The 16035-nt window shown below is 31.7% G+C and overlaps 1 protein-coding gene across 6 annotated transcripts in view; it reads right to left on the reverse strand.

Annotated features, from left to right (window-relative positions):
* The window catches only part of LOC139519985 (uncharacterized), a 17477-nt gene extending 2980 nt beyond the window's left edge, over window positions 1-14497 (reverse strand). Inside the window, exons 1-3 of one of the 6 annotated variants that reach the window (XR_011663780.1) lie at window positions 14478-14497; window positions 13563-13898; window positions 11004-11270 (exon numbers count right to left, since the gene is read on the reverse strand). Coding sequence is in view for 3 of the 6 variants with exons in the window: in XM_071312320.1 (XP_071168421.1) it covers window positions 13563-13898; window positions 14328-14423 (432 nt within the window). In the remaining 3 variants the exon portion in view is untranslated. The other 5 variants (XR_011663779.1, XM_071312321.1, XM_071312320.1 and 2 more) reach the window with 5 other exon arrangements.
* Between the last annotated feature and the right edge of the window lie 1538 nt (window positions 14498-16035).

A 16035-nucleotide genomic window follows, 5' to 3' on the forward strand; every position in this document is an offset into this window, starting at 1 on the left:
GTCAATAATACATAAAAAGCGACAACAACCCGACCATAGAGCGGACAACAGTCGAAGGCCACCAATGGGTCTTCAATGTAGCGAAAATTCCCGCACCCGTAGATGTCCTTCAGCTGGCCCCTAAAAATATGTATACTTGTACAGTGATAATGGACGTCATACTAAACTCAGAATTATACACAAGAAACAAAAATTAAAAATCATACAAGACTAACAAAGGCCAGAGGCTCCTGACTTGGGACAGGCGCAAAATTGCGGCGGCGTTAAACATGTTTATGAGAACTCAACCCTCCCCCTATATCTCTAGCCAATGTAGAAAAGTAAACGCATAACAATACGCACATTAAAATTCAGTTCAAGAGAAGTCCGAGTCCGATGTTAAACGATGTAACAAAAGAAAATAAATAAAATGACAATAATACATATAAATAACAACAGACTACTAGCAGTTAACTGACATGCCAGCTCCAGACCTCAATTAAACTGATTGAAAGATTATGTCTTCATCATATGAATATCAGGCACAATCCCTCCCGTTAGGGGTTTAGTATCATACTATCATAAAATATATGAGAAGAACATAACCCGTGTCATGCCAATAACTGTTTAAAAAAAATGTGTTTAGTTCCGATGCAAAGACCCTATAAGTGAATCAATATTAAAGCCAAAATATGCAATCTTTAATGACCTGACAACAGTATCGTAACTATATCCCTTCTTAATAAGTCTGTTTAAAAAAAAATAAGCTTTTGAGGTGAATACTGACATTTTTGTGCTTTACTTACTTTCGATAAACCCATTACAAGTTATATTTACAAACCTTTCCACAGGATTTACAGAAAAAAAAATGATCAAATGGAAATAAGTTGGATCAAATATTCAAATATACAATCGAATGAAAATGTTTGAATAACAATCAAAAGAAGAAATTAAAAACAACTGTTGCAGCTGCAAATAATACTACCTTTTTCGATGACCGTATCTTTCTAGCTCATAAGATTGTTTATATCACAGATTGCAGGATATATATAGGGATATAGAACCAAAAACAACTTAATTACATCACATAATACAATTAAAAGTTAATGTATTGTGTAACCTTTTAATGCATAGAGACAAGTTGGACTTATTAAATTCTATTTTGGACGGCAATTTCCTTGACTCCTCGGGAAAAGGTCAAGCATATTCGTTTATATCTAATCCGGTTGTAAAATTAATGTTGTTTTTTTCATGTAAAATTATAAGGAAACATTTAATGTTGTTCCGTGAAAATCATTTATGCCGTTTGTTTCCTATTGTATCTGACTTTTGATCATGAAGTTATATAACATTATTCTATTGTTGTCTACACCTATTGTCCAACCAGAGTTAGAGGAACCCATTACATTTCCCTACAAACCCTATCTTATTATTATTCAGGTTAATAAATTTGAAACTCACTTTTTTATTTATTGTTCAAAAAGATATTGAACGTGTTATTGTGTTCTCTGGTGTATGGTTAGCATACACCTCCCGATATTCAAGTAGAGGTCCATGGCTGAATTTACCTACGCCTTATTTTTAGCCTGAATTAGTTTAATATTAGAATTGTTGATTATAAGGTGCTCAATTTTTAGAGCTTTCAAAATCCTTCTTTTTGAATCCATCCTGGCTTTCTTACCACCGGAAACAACTTGTATATATATATTATTTTTTGGTCAATGATTGAATTTAGTAGTGTCAATCTGTGTACAATGACGATGTTCAGGTGTGATTATGACCGGTGTATCTAACCAATCACAAATACACCGTTTGATGGTGCGCCTATCAGAGGCGGAAAGTACAGATTACAGACCCGAACCTTTTTAGTTATTGATAGAATTAATAAAAGGAGGACAAAAAAAGGCCCGGGCTTGTTAAAATTTTTAAAGAAAATTACACTTATGGCTTCAAAATCTCCTGCAATTCCATGGTTTACGGTCAAGGCAGTAAGAAGTTGTAATAGTATTAATGTTATAATGTTGTAAAAGAGTCGTCGATCTAAATTTATATTTGGCTGGCAACATATTACCTTTTATTTGCTTGGGAGGTACTATTAGGGCTCAACACTGTCGTATCATCTTGCACCTATGGATGATTATTTTTGATATTATACTTGATTAACCATTGAAAATGATAAAAAATAGAGTATGATGACATCAAGTAATAGAGCAACCTTAGTCTCTTTACGATCAAGTTTTGGAAATAAGTTTCAAAATCAGCCAAACATGGTATAATTTAATAAATATGTTCCACAGCGGTACTGTCTTTCAATATCAATGAGTGGACATCTAGCTAGAATTGAATCTAAGAAAAATTTACTTCGTGACGAATTAAAAAAATTGTCATATACTAGTCATATACCGTTTTTCTGGATGACTACATTAAAAGGCAAATTAGGCCCTTCGAAACTTCAAAAAGATTTACTTTCACTACAACCATCAATTTCAACATCAGATCAGGTATTTGACCATTCTATTAAACCCATTTTGTTATATTGCTCTCAAACGTAGGGAAGTTATATTGATTTAAAAGTTAAATAAGACGACTTTTGTAACTTTGTTAAATTAGCAAGTGGAAGCGGAAAAGATGAACCAACGATTTTCAAAATATATTCTATGGGTACAAACACAAGCTCAAATTTCGTTGTAATGAGCGAATTAGGACGCAACTCTTTACTAATATGTAGATTCAAAATTATAATTAGATATTAGGTTCGAAAAGAAAAGTTTCCAAAATCATTATTGGAAAAATGCTTTTAAATAAAATAAAATGTTACACTATTAAGGGACACATACTTTGTACACATATTGTCTACGTGTGTCAAATATTTCAAATATTGATATTTCAAAATCTTATTCTAATAGATACAAGCCATATACTTATGTATGAGAATGAGGCTCGTCAAGATGGACGTTTATGTTTTTTGTCAGATAGATGTATATACATACAACTTAAGTAGTATTTGTGTATTTGACATGCCAGTGAAACGTTAAAGTTTTGCAACATCGACTAGGAGGGTGAACACATATCTCACACTCTCGAAATATTTGCCTAGATACAAAAACGGTCCTCGTATGACACGATACTGTTCCCCATACACTGATAGAGAACTATATCGTCTATTAACTTAACGAGTGAAAACAAAATCGTACACTGTTCCTATTCCTATTAAACCAGTCATGTCTGACCCATTAAAAGATAATAAAATCTCCAGAAATGATTTATATCAACTAATGCTGACCATTAAAGAAAACCTGTTTCACAGAACTTCTTTAGAACATAGCATAACAAACTTGGTATCTAAGTTTAAGCAAGAGATACAACGACATGTCAAATCTCTGAAAGATGAAATGACATAAGAATTTGCACATGTTAACAATAATAAAAAAAAAAAAGGAATTACAAACAAAGATGTCAAAATATGAATCGGTTTATAATACAGACAATTTACAATCGGTAACAAACAAGAACAACTGACAACATAGACTGGTAATGAAGATCATTAAACTCGAAAACAACAACCAAAAGTGCTTTGAGGCATACATTAATGGTATCGTACATTCTATATCAACGTTATTGATACTCAGCAGATAGTTCAACATAACGGTACAGACACTAGTGTCAATCCAACTAGAACGAAACCCGTTATTGTGTCATTTGTAAAAACAAAACAAAAAAAAACCTGAAAGATATTAATGATCTAAAAACAACTATATAAAACCGGATCGTTCTCGTCAAGAAACTATGCAAGAGGCAAACTTTCGACGCTTAGCAAAATCTCATCCAAATGATAATAATAATCATAATAATATTTTATTCAATAAAATATCAAGCATAATTATGAGTTTTACAATACACTATATACAAAATATAAAGACAATACCAACAAGTACTTTGTAAAATATAATGGCATTTTATGAGTATAGTACCCTTAAGTGTATGGAAAAAATGCTGATATTGTATCAGGAATAACCCATGAATGCTCTAAAGCTTGTTTCCAATGAGGTATTTTCATGTAAACGGCTTATAGTTTCGACATACAAAAAAATGATACCACACAAATTGATATGACAAAAATGCTTCATATAAAAAAAAACCCAAAAAACTAATTAAAAACCAATTGTTCAGAGAACAATTGAAGGCCTTTTCACCAGTTTATATCTATTTTGATATTAAAATATAAAAAATCAGTCTAAAATGTCAGTTCATATGGCTTTATGATGTATAGATATGAATTTAAAGCAAAGGTCAAAATCTAGAACGTCAAATTAACCTATGACCTTGACCTCAATTTCAAGGTCACAAACTGAGGATTTCAAATCAAAAGACCCTAGTCTCTAATATGTATGGTTAATAAGTGATATCACTTTAAACATAATTTAAGATATGATAGGGGCTAAAACTCCCATTCATTGTTTACGCACTCTTTCAACTAAAATTATTTAGTTACCACATGTCGCAACTAACAATTTATACAAAATAATTTGTCGATATCTTATAAGGTTAATGAAAATGAGTGAAAATAAGACAAATTCAAAAATTAGAATATGACCTTGACCTTTGACCTTGACCTAATTTTCATTTTTTTGGACCAAGGACCTCAAATCAAACGATCCTAGGTCTCTATCACTTATGGTGTTCCAGTTTAAAATACATTTCAAAATTTCAAATACAAAAAGGGAAATAACTCTCATATGGAGCGTTCATATTGCTTCGGTCGAAATTGGACAAATCATGCGAAGGATATAACGAGCAATTTTATAAAATAAATTTGTCGTAATCTTTTACGGTTGTGAAGGAGTTGTGATCACAAGGAAAACAGTGTTTGGGGAGATAACTCCTACAAAGAAAAGTATTCAGTTACGCAGGGTAAATTTCAAAAGCGCATAAACTGTTCGATATCATATACCAAATATCTAAGCGACATATTGCGAAACAAATGTTTATCGCAAGAACAAAATTTGGCGGAAGAAAAAAAAATAATCAGAAGAAAAACAATAGGTCTTTCCACAGAAAAGTGGAAAGACCTAATAAATGTAATAATATAAAAAGAAGTCTAATAAAGATAACTATAAATTTTGGTTAAGTACTCTATGACGCAATTTTTTTTTATTTGGCAACATTAGAAAATGCGGAAAAGGTGAATCAACATTTGTCAAAATATATATTCTAAGGGTACAAAAAAAAACAGCTCAAACTTTGTTGTAATAAGCGAATTAGGACGCTATCCTTTGGTTATGGATATGAACTCAAAATTATAATTGAATATTGGGTTCGAATAGAAAAGTTTGCAAACTCATTATTGGAAAATGGTTATAGTGAAAAGATAATATTACCAGTTATTAAGGGATAAACACTTGGTACAAATATTTTCTACATGACTTTTTTGTGTCAAATATTGTAAATATTGATTTTTAAAAATCTGATTTTGATAGATACAAGTCCCACACTTTGAACAGTAAACTCAAAACATACCTTTCAAATTATCAGAAAACAAACCAATATTGGCAGAAACAAGATACAAGCTGATCATGGTGAATGGTAAACTACGTACATATTTGAAATTTAAATGTTCATTTGAACGTGAGAAATATCTGGGATTTTTCAGACATAAAAAACCCAAAACTGTACAAAGTTGAATCGCAAGTTAAAAGTTGAAACTGGGCGATATATTAAGCCAAAAGTGCCTTGTGAACTTATGAAGAAAGAATATGTGACAGATGTATTTCTCTTGTTAAGTTGAGGATTGAATTCATTTTCTTTTACAATGTTCTTTTTTTAATCAGCATTGATATTTTTGTCTATACTATATTACCAAAGAGTGTCCATCTTTTTCAAACTGTCCTGTCTTCGCAAATTTATATGGTTAATGATTATGAAAGATATAAAAAAATCATTGAAAATAAGTGAATTTATTTCAGAAAACCTGCCAATTTATACATGCTAATATCAAATATGTTATAATCCATGAAAGTATTATACAATATATTTTTTCTTCATTTTAGTACAACCATTTGTTCACTACCAATGACCTTTAACAATATTGTTTTATGTCGTGAAAATAGTTGTATTTCTTGTATACTGTAATTCAGTAATTATTGCAATGTTTTAAATACTGCGAAAAATGCGACAGGCTTATAATCGAAGTAATTAAAACTCGCATTTTGAATCTTTTTATATGAATTTATCAGGATTTTTTTCAATATCGCAAAAGTTAAAATCGCATTTTAGTCTAAAATGACAAAATCGAAATAATAAATGCACCCAATAATTTCTGAATTAACAGTATACCCTTTAAGGGACCATGATCGGACAATAAAATTTTGAATCTTGTAGGATGCAACATAAAGGGGACAGAAAGCACACATTTGAGAGACCAGACATATTTGGAGTGCACTCAATATGATTTAACTGATATACAATGATATTCATCACACATACAAATTTCAGCTGTGCGAGTCATCAGCCTGAAAATAAGTGAAACAAGTTACTTTTGTAAGCATTAGATTAAGGCAACTCGATTACGAAAAAAAAATTGGAAAAGGTAAGATTTCCGTGAACAAGTATTATGTAGATTGTTAAGGTTTTTTCACTACGTAAGGAAAATATATAAAAAAATCATTTTTTTTTATCAATCCTTATATGGAGTTTGGACCTTAACCAATAATCTTAAGTTCGTGCGAACTTTCATTTGCACCAAAGGTCAAAGGTCACTGAGTGCACAAAAGCGCTTACAAGCGATAAAAGTTTGCTGCATACACACTGTGTATAAAATGTTCCTCTCTCAAGGAGCTTTACATTTTATACATAAAGCTAAAAAATGTCTGACCGTCTATGCAAAAGTTACAAAAAGATTGTCCTTAAAAGTATAGTTTTGTGTGATATATTTTAAAGGTAACAGATATCAACCTACTATAAATTGCAAAAATGATCAGTATTCAATACTTTCAATGTCAGGTCATGATGAAATTTTATACTTGACCTTCAAAGTGTATTTTGACCTTGACCTTGAGACATTCGACAGTTCAAGTGGTCCTGGGTTGAATGGTGGTATGTCTCTACGACTTCCGGTTTTTAGGTTTGATATTGCATCATATATTTGATTTGTCATTATGACCTTTGGAATTGTGCCATTTTTTTTTATTTTTCTTTGTCTATTAACTGCAGACAATTTTTCTTTGTTTTAGAGATAATGCAGTTTGAAATTTTCCGAGCGGAGGCATTTATTTCTGAATCAACAACAGCTTTCCACCTGAAATTTTTTAAATTGAAGAGTTTAACATGGTTATATAAATAAATTTTGTGTATTTACTGTCTTCTGATTGGTTAAAAAAATTAGCTTTATTTTCAATGTTATCAATTTTTATGGCGACACGCCCACTCTAACGTTGTGTATTCATACGCCAACATCTATGTACGTTGTTATAAGTTTAATATAAATCTTTGAGCTTATTTTTTGATAGAAATTTATTTATAATGAATGGCAATAATTTATTTTGAATTTATTGAACCATAAAATTAATTTTTGACTCTTCACATTTAACATAATCCGCTTCGCGGATTATTCAATGTGAAGAGTCAAAAATTAATTTTATGGTTCAATAAATTCAAAATAAATAACAGCCATTCATTAAATGTTTGACTATAAACCAAAAAACATTAAATGAAAAAACACCCAAAAAATCAAGTTGTAATTTTCATGTTTTGCATCTGTGTTGACATGAATTGTCATTGATATGGTCATATTTATATACTGTCCGACTTTTGAAACGCAACACTAGATTACTCTTTTTAAATTTTTTGAATGAATGTGTTACCGTCAGAAGCAATGACTGCCTACAACAAACGCCAAAAATGATTGTCAGAATGGTCAACCAATTCTGTTTGACATGTTTTAGGTTCTGTTTTACACCTTCTAATTTTGCTTTGTTCCACTCATGATAATAGGTTTTGGCAATAATGCGGTTTAAACTTTAGGGCTTTAAATGTTTTTTTCTCCCTTCTTCCGTCAATTCTTTAGCAGTTCAGTTTTTTGGGGAACATTTATGGCATGAATCTGTGCGCAATGGCATTTGGCAATTTGATTATCAATTGACGTTGCGGCCGTAAACATGAATAGCAAATGACGTTTCGTAATCAAATTCTTTTGACGTTGGATTGTCACTAGATGTTGATCTGGTCATCGATGGTCAGCATCAAATACCGTCTACCTATATTATTGTCGGAATGACAGCAAGACGAGTTTTTGAAGTCAAAGTATGTGGTTTCAGAATGTCACGTTTTTCTGTTCGCAGTATTCTTATGGGCTGACTCAGTTTTTTTATTCCTCAGTCATGGCAATATGGAGATGCAACATTTTAAAACTGATTTAACTGTGGCCAAGGACTGAAAGAACTATTTCACGAAGGAAAAAAATTTGAAAAATGTTTTATTGGTTCCAAATTTCGCTTTAAAAAATATGTTCAATATCCACAGATAAGTCAGATGTTGATTTTTTCTAAAGAGAAAGAAGCATGATAAGCATGAAAATTAGTTGTATGAGAACTAAACATGATTTAGTAAAAAAATTATCAACAAAATGAGTGTTGCGTTTGTAAAGTCAGTCAGTGTAAATTAACTGTTCACAAAACTTTTTTTTTTTTTTTTAGATACTAAGGCTTTTCTACCATAGAACCTTAGCTGTATTTGGCAAAACTTTTAGGTATTTGGTCATCAATGCTCATCAACTTCGTACTTTATTTTATTTGGATTCGAGCGTCACTGATGAGTCTTTTTTTTTTAGACGAAACGCACGTCTGGCGTAAATACAAAATTTAATCCTGGTATCTATGATGAGTTTATTTTCATGTTTTGCATTGACTTTGTTGTAATTTTCACAAGTTGTATTGATATAACTGAAATTGCATAATTTTTGGCGCTTTGTCAAATGGGGTCATTTGATATATCAAATTAAAGGTCTTAAAAAGATATACTCAAAAATGAAAATTTTAAAACCCTTTTTCATCCCAGTGGGAAGGGTGGGGTGATTTAGTGCAAACATTTCAAACTTCTCATATCATTGGTTAGGGTGTCGCATATTTAATGAAAGTCCATAAAGCGTACATTTCAAATATTTTCAGAAGGTGTGCTTGTCGTAAATCAAATGAAAGGTTATAAAGAGAACTTAAAAAAAACATCACTTTTACAAACAATTGAGGTACTAGTTTCGTTATTTTCCTTCGACATGAGATTACTGGATACGTAGGATCGTTAATCAGACTGAATCTGAAAGGCGATGGACGTCAAACTATGGTAATGAAGAGCCAACACTTTTGTTCCCTAGTGAATCAAATAATAATTTAGGATTTTTTATATTATCATTAGAGGCCTTTGCAATAATGATGATTATTCTAAACATCAGATTAGGATATGCAAAAAAATAAATAATTACAGAGTGACTTTCCTTTAGAAGCGGATCCTATTAAAATAACTACTTTAAAAATCATACAGTGAATTGGTATTTGTTTTATTATTAGAAAACTATCTCATGTAATCATTCAGGAGTACTGTGTTTGCTGCCAGTCCAGTGCCCTCATCTTGTTTAAAAAAAAATGAATGAAAATACCTTTATTATATTTGGTGTTTCCGAGGCGCTTTTCTCTATTTTCTTTCATAATTTATTTTATCAAGCTTGTTTTGATTCTCGTCTATTTCATAGTCTTCTTAAATCATTCGGAAATGTTTTGTTTTTTCCAAATGCGACGCGTTGCGGGGGCATTGGAAATCAGTTGTCCGTCTTTTCGTCTGTGCCTCTCTGTGTACTCCTGTCCTGTCTTGTAAGTGCTCTTATTTGTATAAATTATATTCTTGTCAGATTTTTATTTTAACTTCATTTAAAATTACTATATAGCTCAATAACAGGGCTTTCAGTATTTCGAATTCTCCAAACCTTATTGGTCTATAATAAAAAAGTGTCAATAACTTGTTTAATTTTGATTACTGATTATTTTTGTCACCTCATCATGTATGAAAGTTTTCTAATGAATCCAATTGCATGATTTCATTTTTAACAGTACATGTATAATGGGAATAAAACTTGCAAAACCAAACAAACATTAAATTGCAATTCGAGTGTCGGTACTAATGTTTTTTCTTTGAGAGTTTGATAATTTTTTTGATCTTTGCTCAAATTTCAAAAGATTTGATCAACAACTTCATTTGACCTTAATGTCATTGGACTTTGGAGACTAGGAATTGTTTTTGTATACAACACAGTCAATCATCCAATACAACATATTTCAGCAACCTCGCCATTTCAATTTCCCAGCGTTTCTTCTAAGCGTTATTCCGCATAAAAATTAATTTGTAGCTTACCATAAGTATGTAATCTTCTATATCGATATGACATTTACATATTTGCCTATACTATCAGTCTATCTCCACACTTTTCGTTGGATTCATTTTCCTATTCAGTAAAGTGTTTGCATTGGTTTAACAAAATTTTCTTAAATCGACGAAGTACGTTTCGATGTGGTAAGTATCAAAAAAGAGTTATTAAACAAAGTAACTTTAAAAAAAAATAGGTGATGTGGAGCATATTATACGTCCCCGCGACAGAAACCCGATGACAACAATTAACAAATCACATACCTTATTTAATTCATACCTTACAGTCTTCAACATATTGTTTTCGTTTACTAGGACTCATTTCATATGCAGAGAATGGTGTATAGCCTTTTTTTGTCATTGTTGTCATAGTTTTAAATAGCAAATAAAAGTATACATTAATAAATGACAATTTTTTCTGTAATTCTATTTAATAATGATAATCTTCTTTTTTAAATCATCCAAGTAGTAAAGTTGTAATTACATAATTAGCCATTGCCTTAAGCATGATAATGTATTACAATAATGTTATCTGTCTCAGCACATTTAGAAATATACACGGATATAAATGTTTACATCTTGTCGCCAGTAATCACAATATCAACTTGACGATCGGATTATTGAAATCCTCACGAGGGATGTTTATTTATATGTGACAGTAAGTTTTCGAAATTGTCAGTTTGGTCCAAAGAACTAGAGGTACATGTATCAGCCGAGGCTTTACAAATCGTTCTTGTGTCAGTTTAGTTCTTCCAAGGAATCTGGTAAAGAGCCCCAAGAATAGGCGAATGTGAAATTGGAACAGTGTCAGATAGTGGATAGCGTGTTTGACCGGATTTCAATGTATGTCTCTTTGACCTTTTGACGGGATTCTTTATTAAACCCTACAATGAAAAATTATAAACAGATTAGTAAATCAAAAGAAGTGCGGTGTCAATTTGAAACATATAGTGATGTAATATTCGTGATCATCAATATTTTTTTTCATTTTGGGTTTAAGGGGTGTCAACTTCAAGATTTGAAAAAATATGTATTATATAAAAAATGGAAGATGTGGTATGATTGCAAATGAGACAATTTTCCACAAGAGACCAAAATGACACATAAATTAACAACTTTAGGTCTTCGTACGGCCTTCATAAACGAGCCATGCCCATATCGCATAGTCAGCTATAAAAGGCCCCAAAATGACAATGTAAATCAATTCAAACGAGAAAACTAACGGCCTTATTTATGTACAAAAAAATAACTAAAAACAAATATGTAACACATAAACAATCATGAAAGAAAGTAAAGTAGTAAAGTAGTGAAATGATAATTCGCATATGGCAGCCCGTTTGGGTTGATTTTGTCAAAATAAACCCCCCCAAAAAAACCCATCGCTGATGAATTATTTATTTAAAGTGAATAATTCGACGCTAATTGTAATCATAGTCATGTGACATTCAATTTAACACCTTAGCTAATCTAAGAGATTGGTTGCGCATGCATTAGACGTGTTCAGTTATCAAAAGGGAAACAATGTCAACATTGAAAATGAAACAAGAGTAAACCATCTGATTGACTTATTCGATCCATAAAAACTCATTCTTATATAATAGATAAAAACAATAAGTAGCATATATTTTTAACCTATTATATGAAATCAAACAGACCTAGAAAAATCCAACCGCACGAGTTAATTATCTATTTGTATCTACAGGTATATGTATGTTTATATCGGGCTATATGACTGTCGACAGTCTTTGGAGGTCACCTAGATGGTTAAGAAGATTGAGTCTCGACTAAACCCATTGGTGGCCTTCAGCTATTTCCGCTCTTTGGCCGGGTTGTTGTCTCTTTGGCACCTTCTCCATTTCAATACTCTATTTTATGAAATACACAGGAAATGCTGAAACATATTATCGATTAACTCATCATAGATACAAGGATTTAATTTTATAATATTTATACACAAAACTCATCAGTGACGCTCGAATCCTTAAAAGTTAAAAGGAAAAGTAAAGTTGAAGAGCATGGAGGACCATAATTCCTAAAAGTTTTGCTAAATACAACCAAGGTAATCTATTCCTGAGGTAGAAAAGCCTTAGTATTTCAAAAATTCAAAATTTTGTAAACAGGTGAATTATAAATATAACCATATCAATGATAATTCATGTCAGCACCGAAGTGCTGACTACTGGGCTGGTGATACCCTCGGGGAATTAAAACTCCACCAGCAGAGGCATCGACCCAGTGTTTGTAAATTAATTCATCATAGATACCAGGATTAAATTTTGTATTTATTCCAGACGCGCGCATGTATTGTAAATTGTTCATTCTAACCTTTTTATGTTTGGATATACGTTTTAGTATGTTATAATTCAAATTTTAGAATTTTGGTGAAATCGGTGAACATGAAACTGACAGATTATGGTCCTTTAATGATTAAAATTGACTTTACATGATCATTCAATTCTCTGAAATTGACATTTGAAATAGATAAAAATAAAAATTTAAAAACAACTTAGAGGACGATTTTGAATGGCATATTGAAAGTATTTAATGGCTGAGGTAATTGCAGTTGTCAACACATATCGACAACAAAAGTCTTCCGCGTCAGAAGATTTTCGCTTCTAAAGAGTTGTTCCAGAATATATACAGTCATATTTTTTTTTGCATTTTGACTGTACAATGTCAAAGTATACTTTGGCTTAAGCGTTACATAGAAACATCCATTTCAAACCATTACAAATAGTCATGCCAATATTTTGATCATTTTTGAGTTTGATCATTTAGTTTTTCAAAGAGTTTTCAGAGAAGGACGTTTAAAAAATATTGTCTTGTGATGACAGAAAACCTTTATTTCTCTTGCCTCAGTAAACCCTTGAAAAATTAAGAAGAAAAAATGAAATATGAAGTATGAAGTTCATCATGTGAAGTTACCACTTAGTTTAGTGTTTAACGAGAAGTAGCGAATATAAAGGGGTTACAGAACGACAAACGGACAGAAAGACGGAGTAAACAGACGAACGGACGGCCATGCAGGATTTCTCATTCTGTATGTGTCACGGCATTGACAAAGAGGTGGTACATGTATAATGTATAATGATGCATGTAATACAATTAAGTGGAAAGCGAATGTCTTAATGCCTTAGTCAGTTGAAACACATTTTAAAAAGATGTTTTTGCCTTACCGTTAGGTGTTTGAACGTTCCTGGACGGAGATTATAGATTTTCCTTTCAATCATTGGTAAGATGTCCAACATTTGTTTCCCGCCATTTCGTGAATACGTCATGCTGACAGGGATTCGAAATAAATCATTCAGTTTGTATTGGATGATACCATTATTAAAGGTTAACATATACTGCTGCAAACATCTGATCTGTTCCAACGTTCCCATGGTAAGGAACTTTTCCATATTTTCGTACGAATAGCAATCCTTTAAAACAACAGGATCATACTCATTCTGAGCATGCACAGCCACTAACAATATCAAATTGATACAAATACAGAAAATTTCCATCATAATCTAAAAAAAAAAAATCAAATAAGAAAATATTGAGAGGTATAGATGTTTTTGTGAAGTTTAAGTCAGTAGTACATTAAATGTGGATGTTAGGAATCGCTAACAAAATACCAAACTATGCAGCAGACCATATCGACCACCAACACTAAGACATCTCAGAATAAAAAGTAATACAATGCAATGACAAACAACACATACAAACACATAACATTTATTTATTACAAACACATGGTCGAGATTACTGATACTATATAAATTTAATACTCACTTTCGATGTACCCATCGCAAGTTATATTAATGAACCTTTCCACAAGGTTTACAGAAAACAAATGATCAAATGGAAATAAATGAACATGTTAGAATTACACAATTTGAAAAAGGACATTAAAAATAACTGAAATATACAACCTGTACCAGCTGAAAAAATACTACCTTTTTCGATGACCGTACCTTTCCAGTATCATAAGAATTAAAATGTTCATTGTTTATATCACAGATTGCAGGATATATATAGGGATAAAGAACCATAAACAAACTTAATTACGTCACATGATACAATTATAAGTTAATGTATTGTGTAACCTTTTAATGCATAGAGACAGATTGCACTTTTCACATTCTATTTTTGACGGCAATTTCTTGATTCCTCAGGATAAGGTCAAGAATATGCGTTTATATCAAAATACGGTTGTAAAATTAATGTTGTTCTTCCATGTCAAAATGTAAGGAAACATTTGTTTCATATTTTTTGTTTACAAAGTGATTTGATCATTAAGAAATATAACATAATTATTCTATTTGACTACACCTGTCCAACCAGTTTTAACTACATTCACTACAAATCCTACAACGTAATAAATTTGAAACTCACTTTTTTGTTATTTATTGTTCAACCAGATATTGTACGTTTTATCGTGCTAAGCATACACCTCTCGTTATTCAAAGTAAAGGAAACTTGGACAAATTCGTAAAATACTCGCACATTCTAATTCATCACTGCCAAGTTTCTGACGTGATTGATAAGCAGCTATATGTTACTATATTACGACCTTCAAAAATGAAAGGTACCAAGCTTATAATTTAATACGCCAGACGCGCGTTTCGTCTACATCAGACTCATCAGTGATGCTCAGATCAAAATAGTTAAAGCCAAACAAGTACAAAAGAGGGTCGAAAGATACCAGAGGGACAGTCAAACTCGTAAATCGAAAATAAACTAACAACGCTATGACTAAAAATGAAAAAGACAAACAGACAAACAATAGTACACATGACACAACATAGAAAACTAAAGAATAAGCAACACGAACCCAACCAAAACTGGGGTGATCTCAGCTACTCCGGAAGGGTAAGCAAATCTTCTCCACATGTGGCACCCGTCGAGTTGCTCATGTTATAACAAATCCCGTCAATAGTATAATTCGGTAGGTCACATTCATTAAAAGGGAAGAGGGTTGTAATTAAGACGTAAGGAACATATATGATATCATCTGTGAAACGGTTATTCCATAACGGTCAACCAACTCGTGATAGCGTCCGTAAAATTTACGAAGGAATGATTTCAACTTCACCATTTGGAACTCTTGGTTTAATAGCTTTCTTGTGAGCAGCAACCCTCTACCTCTTCCACAAAGTTGAAGAGCATTGATGACCATAGGAACATTCATGCATACACCATGATAGTATGTCATAGAGACTCCAATATGTCAAAAATGTTGAACAATTGAAAAGAAAAATCAATGGTCTGATTAATGAAGAAAAAAATAAAATAAAGAAAAATAAACATTACAGACATCAACCATCAACAACCACTGAATAAACGGCTCCATAATTTTGGACAGGTACACAACAACAACTAAATGAATATTTTTTTCCTAGACTAAAATATCAATCTGTACACCGTTTTACAGTCTAATAATGACATGGCATTGTGTTATGTCATAAAAGGTAGTGAAAAGGATGTAAGACCATACGTTGTCTGTCATATCTATATTATAATTAGTTATCAAAATAAAGTTTGAACCCTCTCATGCGTTTTAAAATATTCCGTTTGGGTCCCCTTTAGTCACAAAGCTTTTAACATATATAAGTGTTTATACATCTTTTGCTTTCATATTATGGCGTTTAAGCTCCCCAAAGG

The sequence above is a fragment of the Mytilus edulis genome, chromosome 4 (assembly GCF_963676685.1).
Source record: "Mytilus edulis chromosome 4, xbMytEdul2.2, whole genome shotgun sequence".
NCBI classification, from domain to species: Eukaryota; Metazoa; Mollusca; class Bivalvia; order Mytilida; family Mytilidae; genus Mytilus; species Mytilus edulis.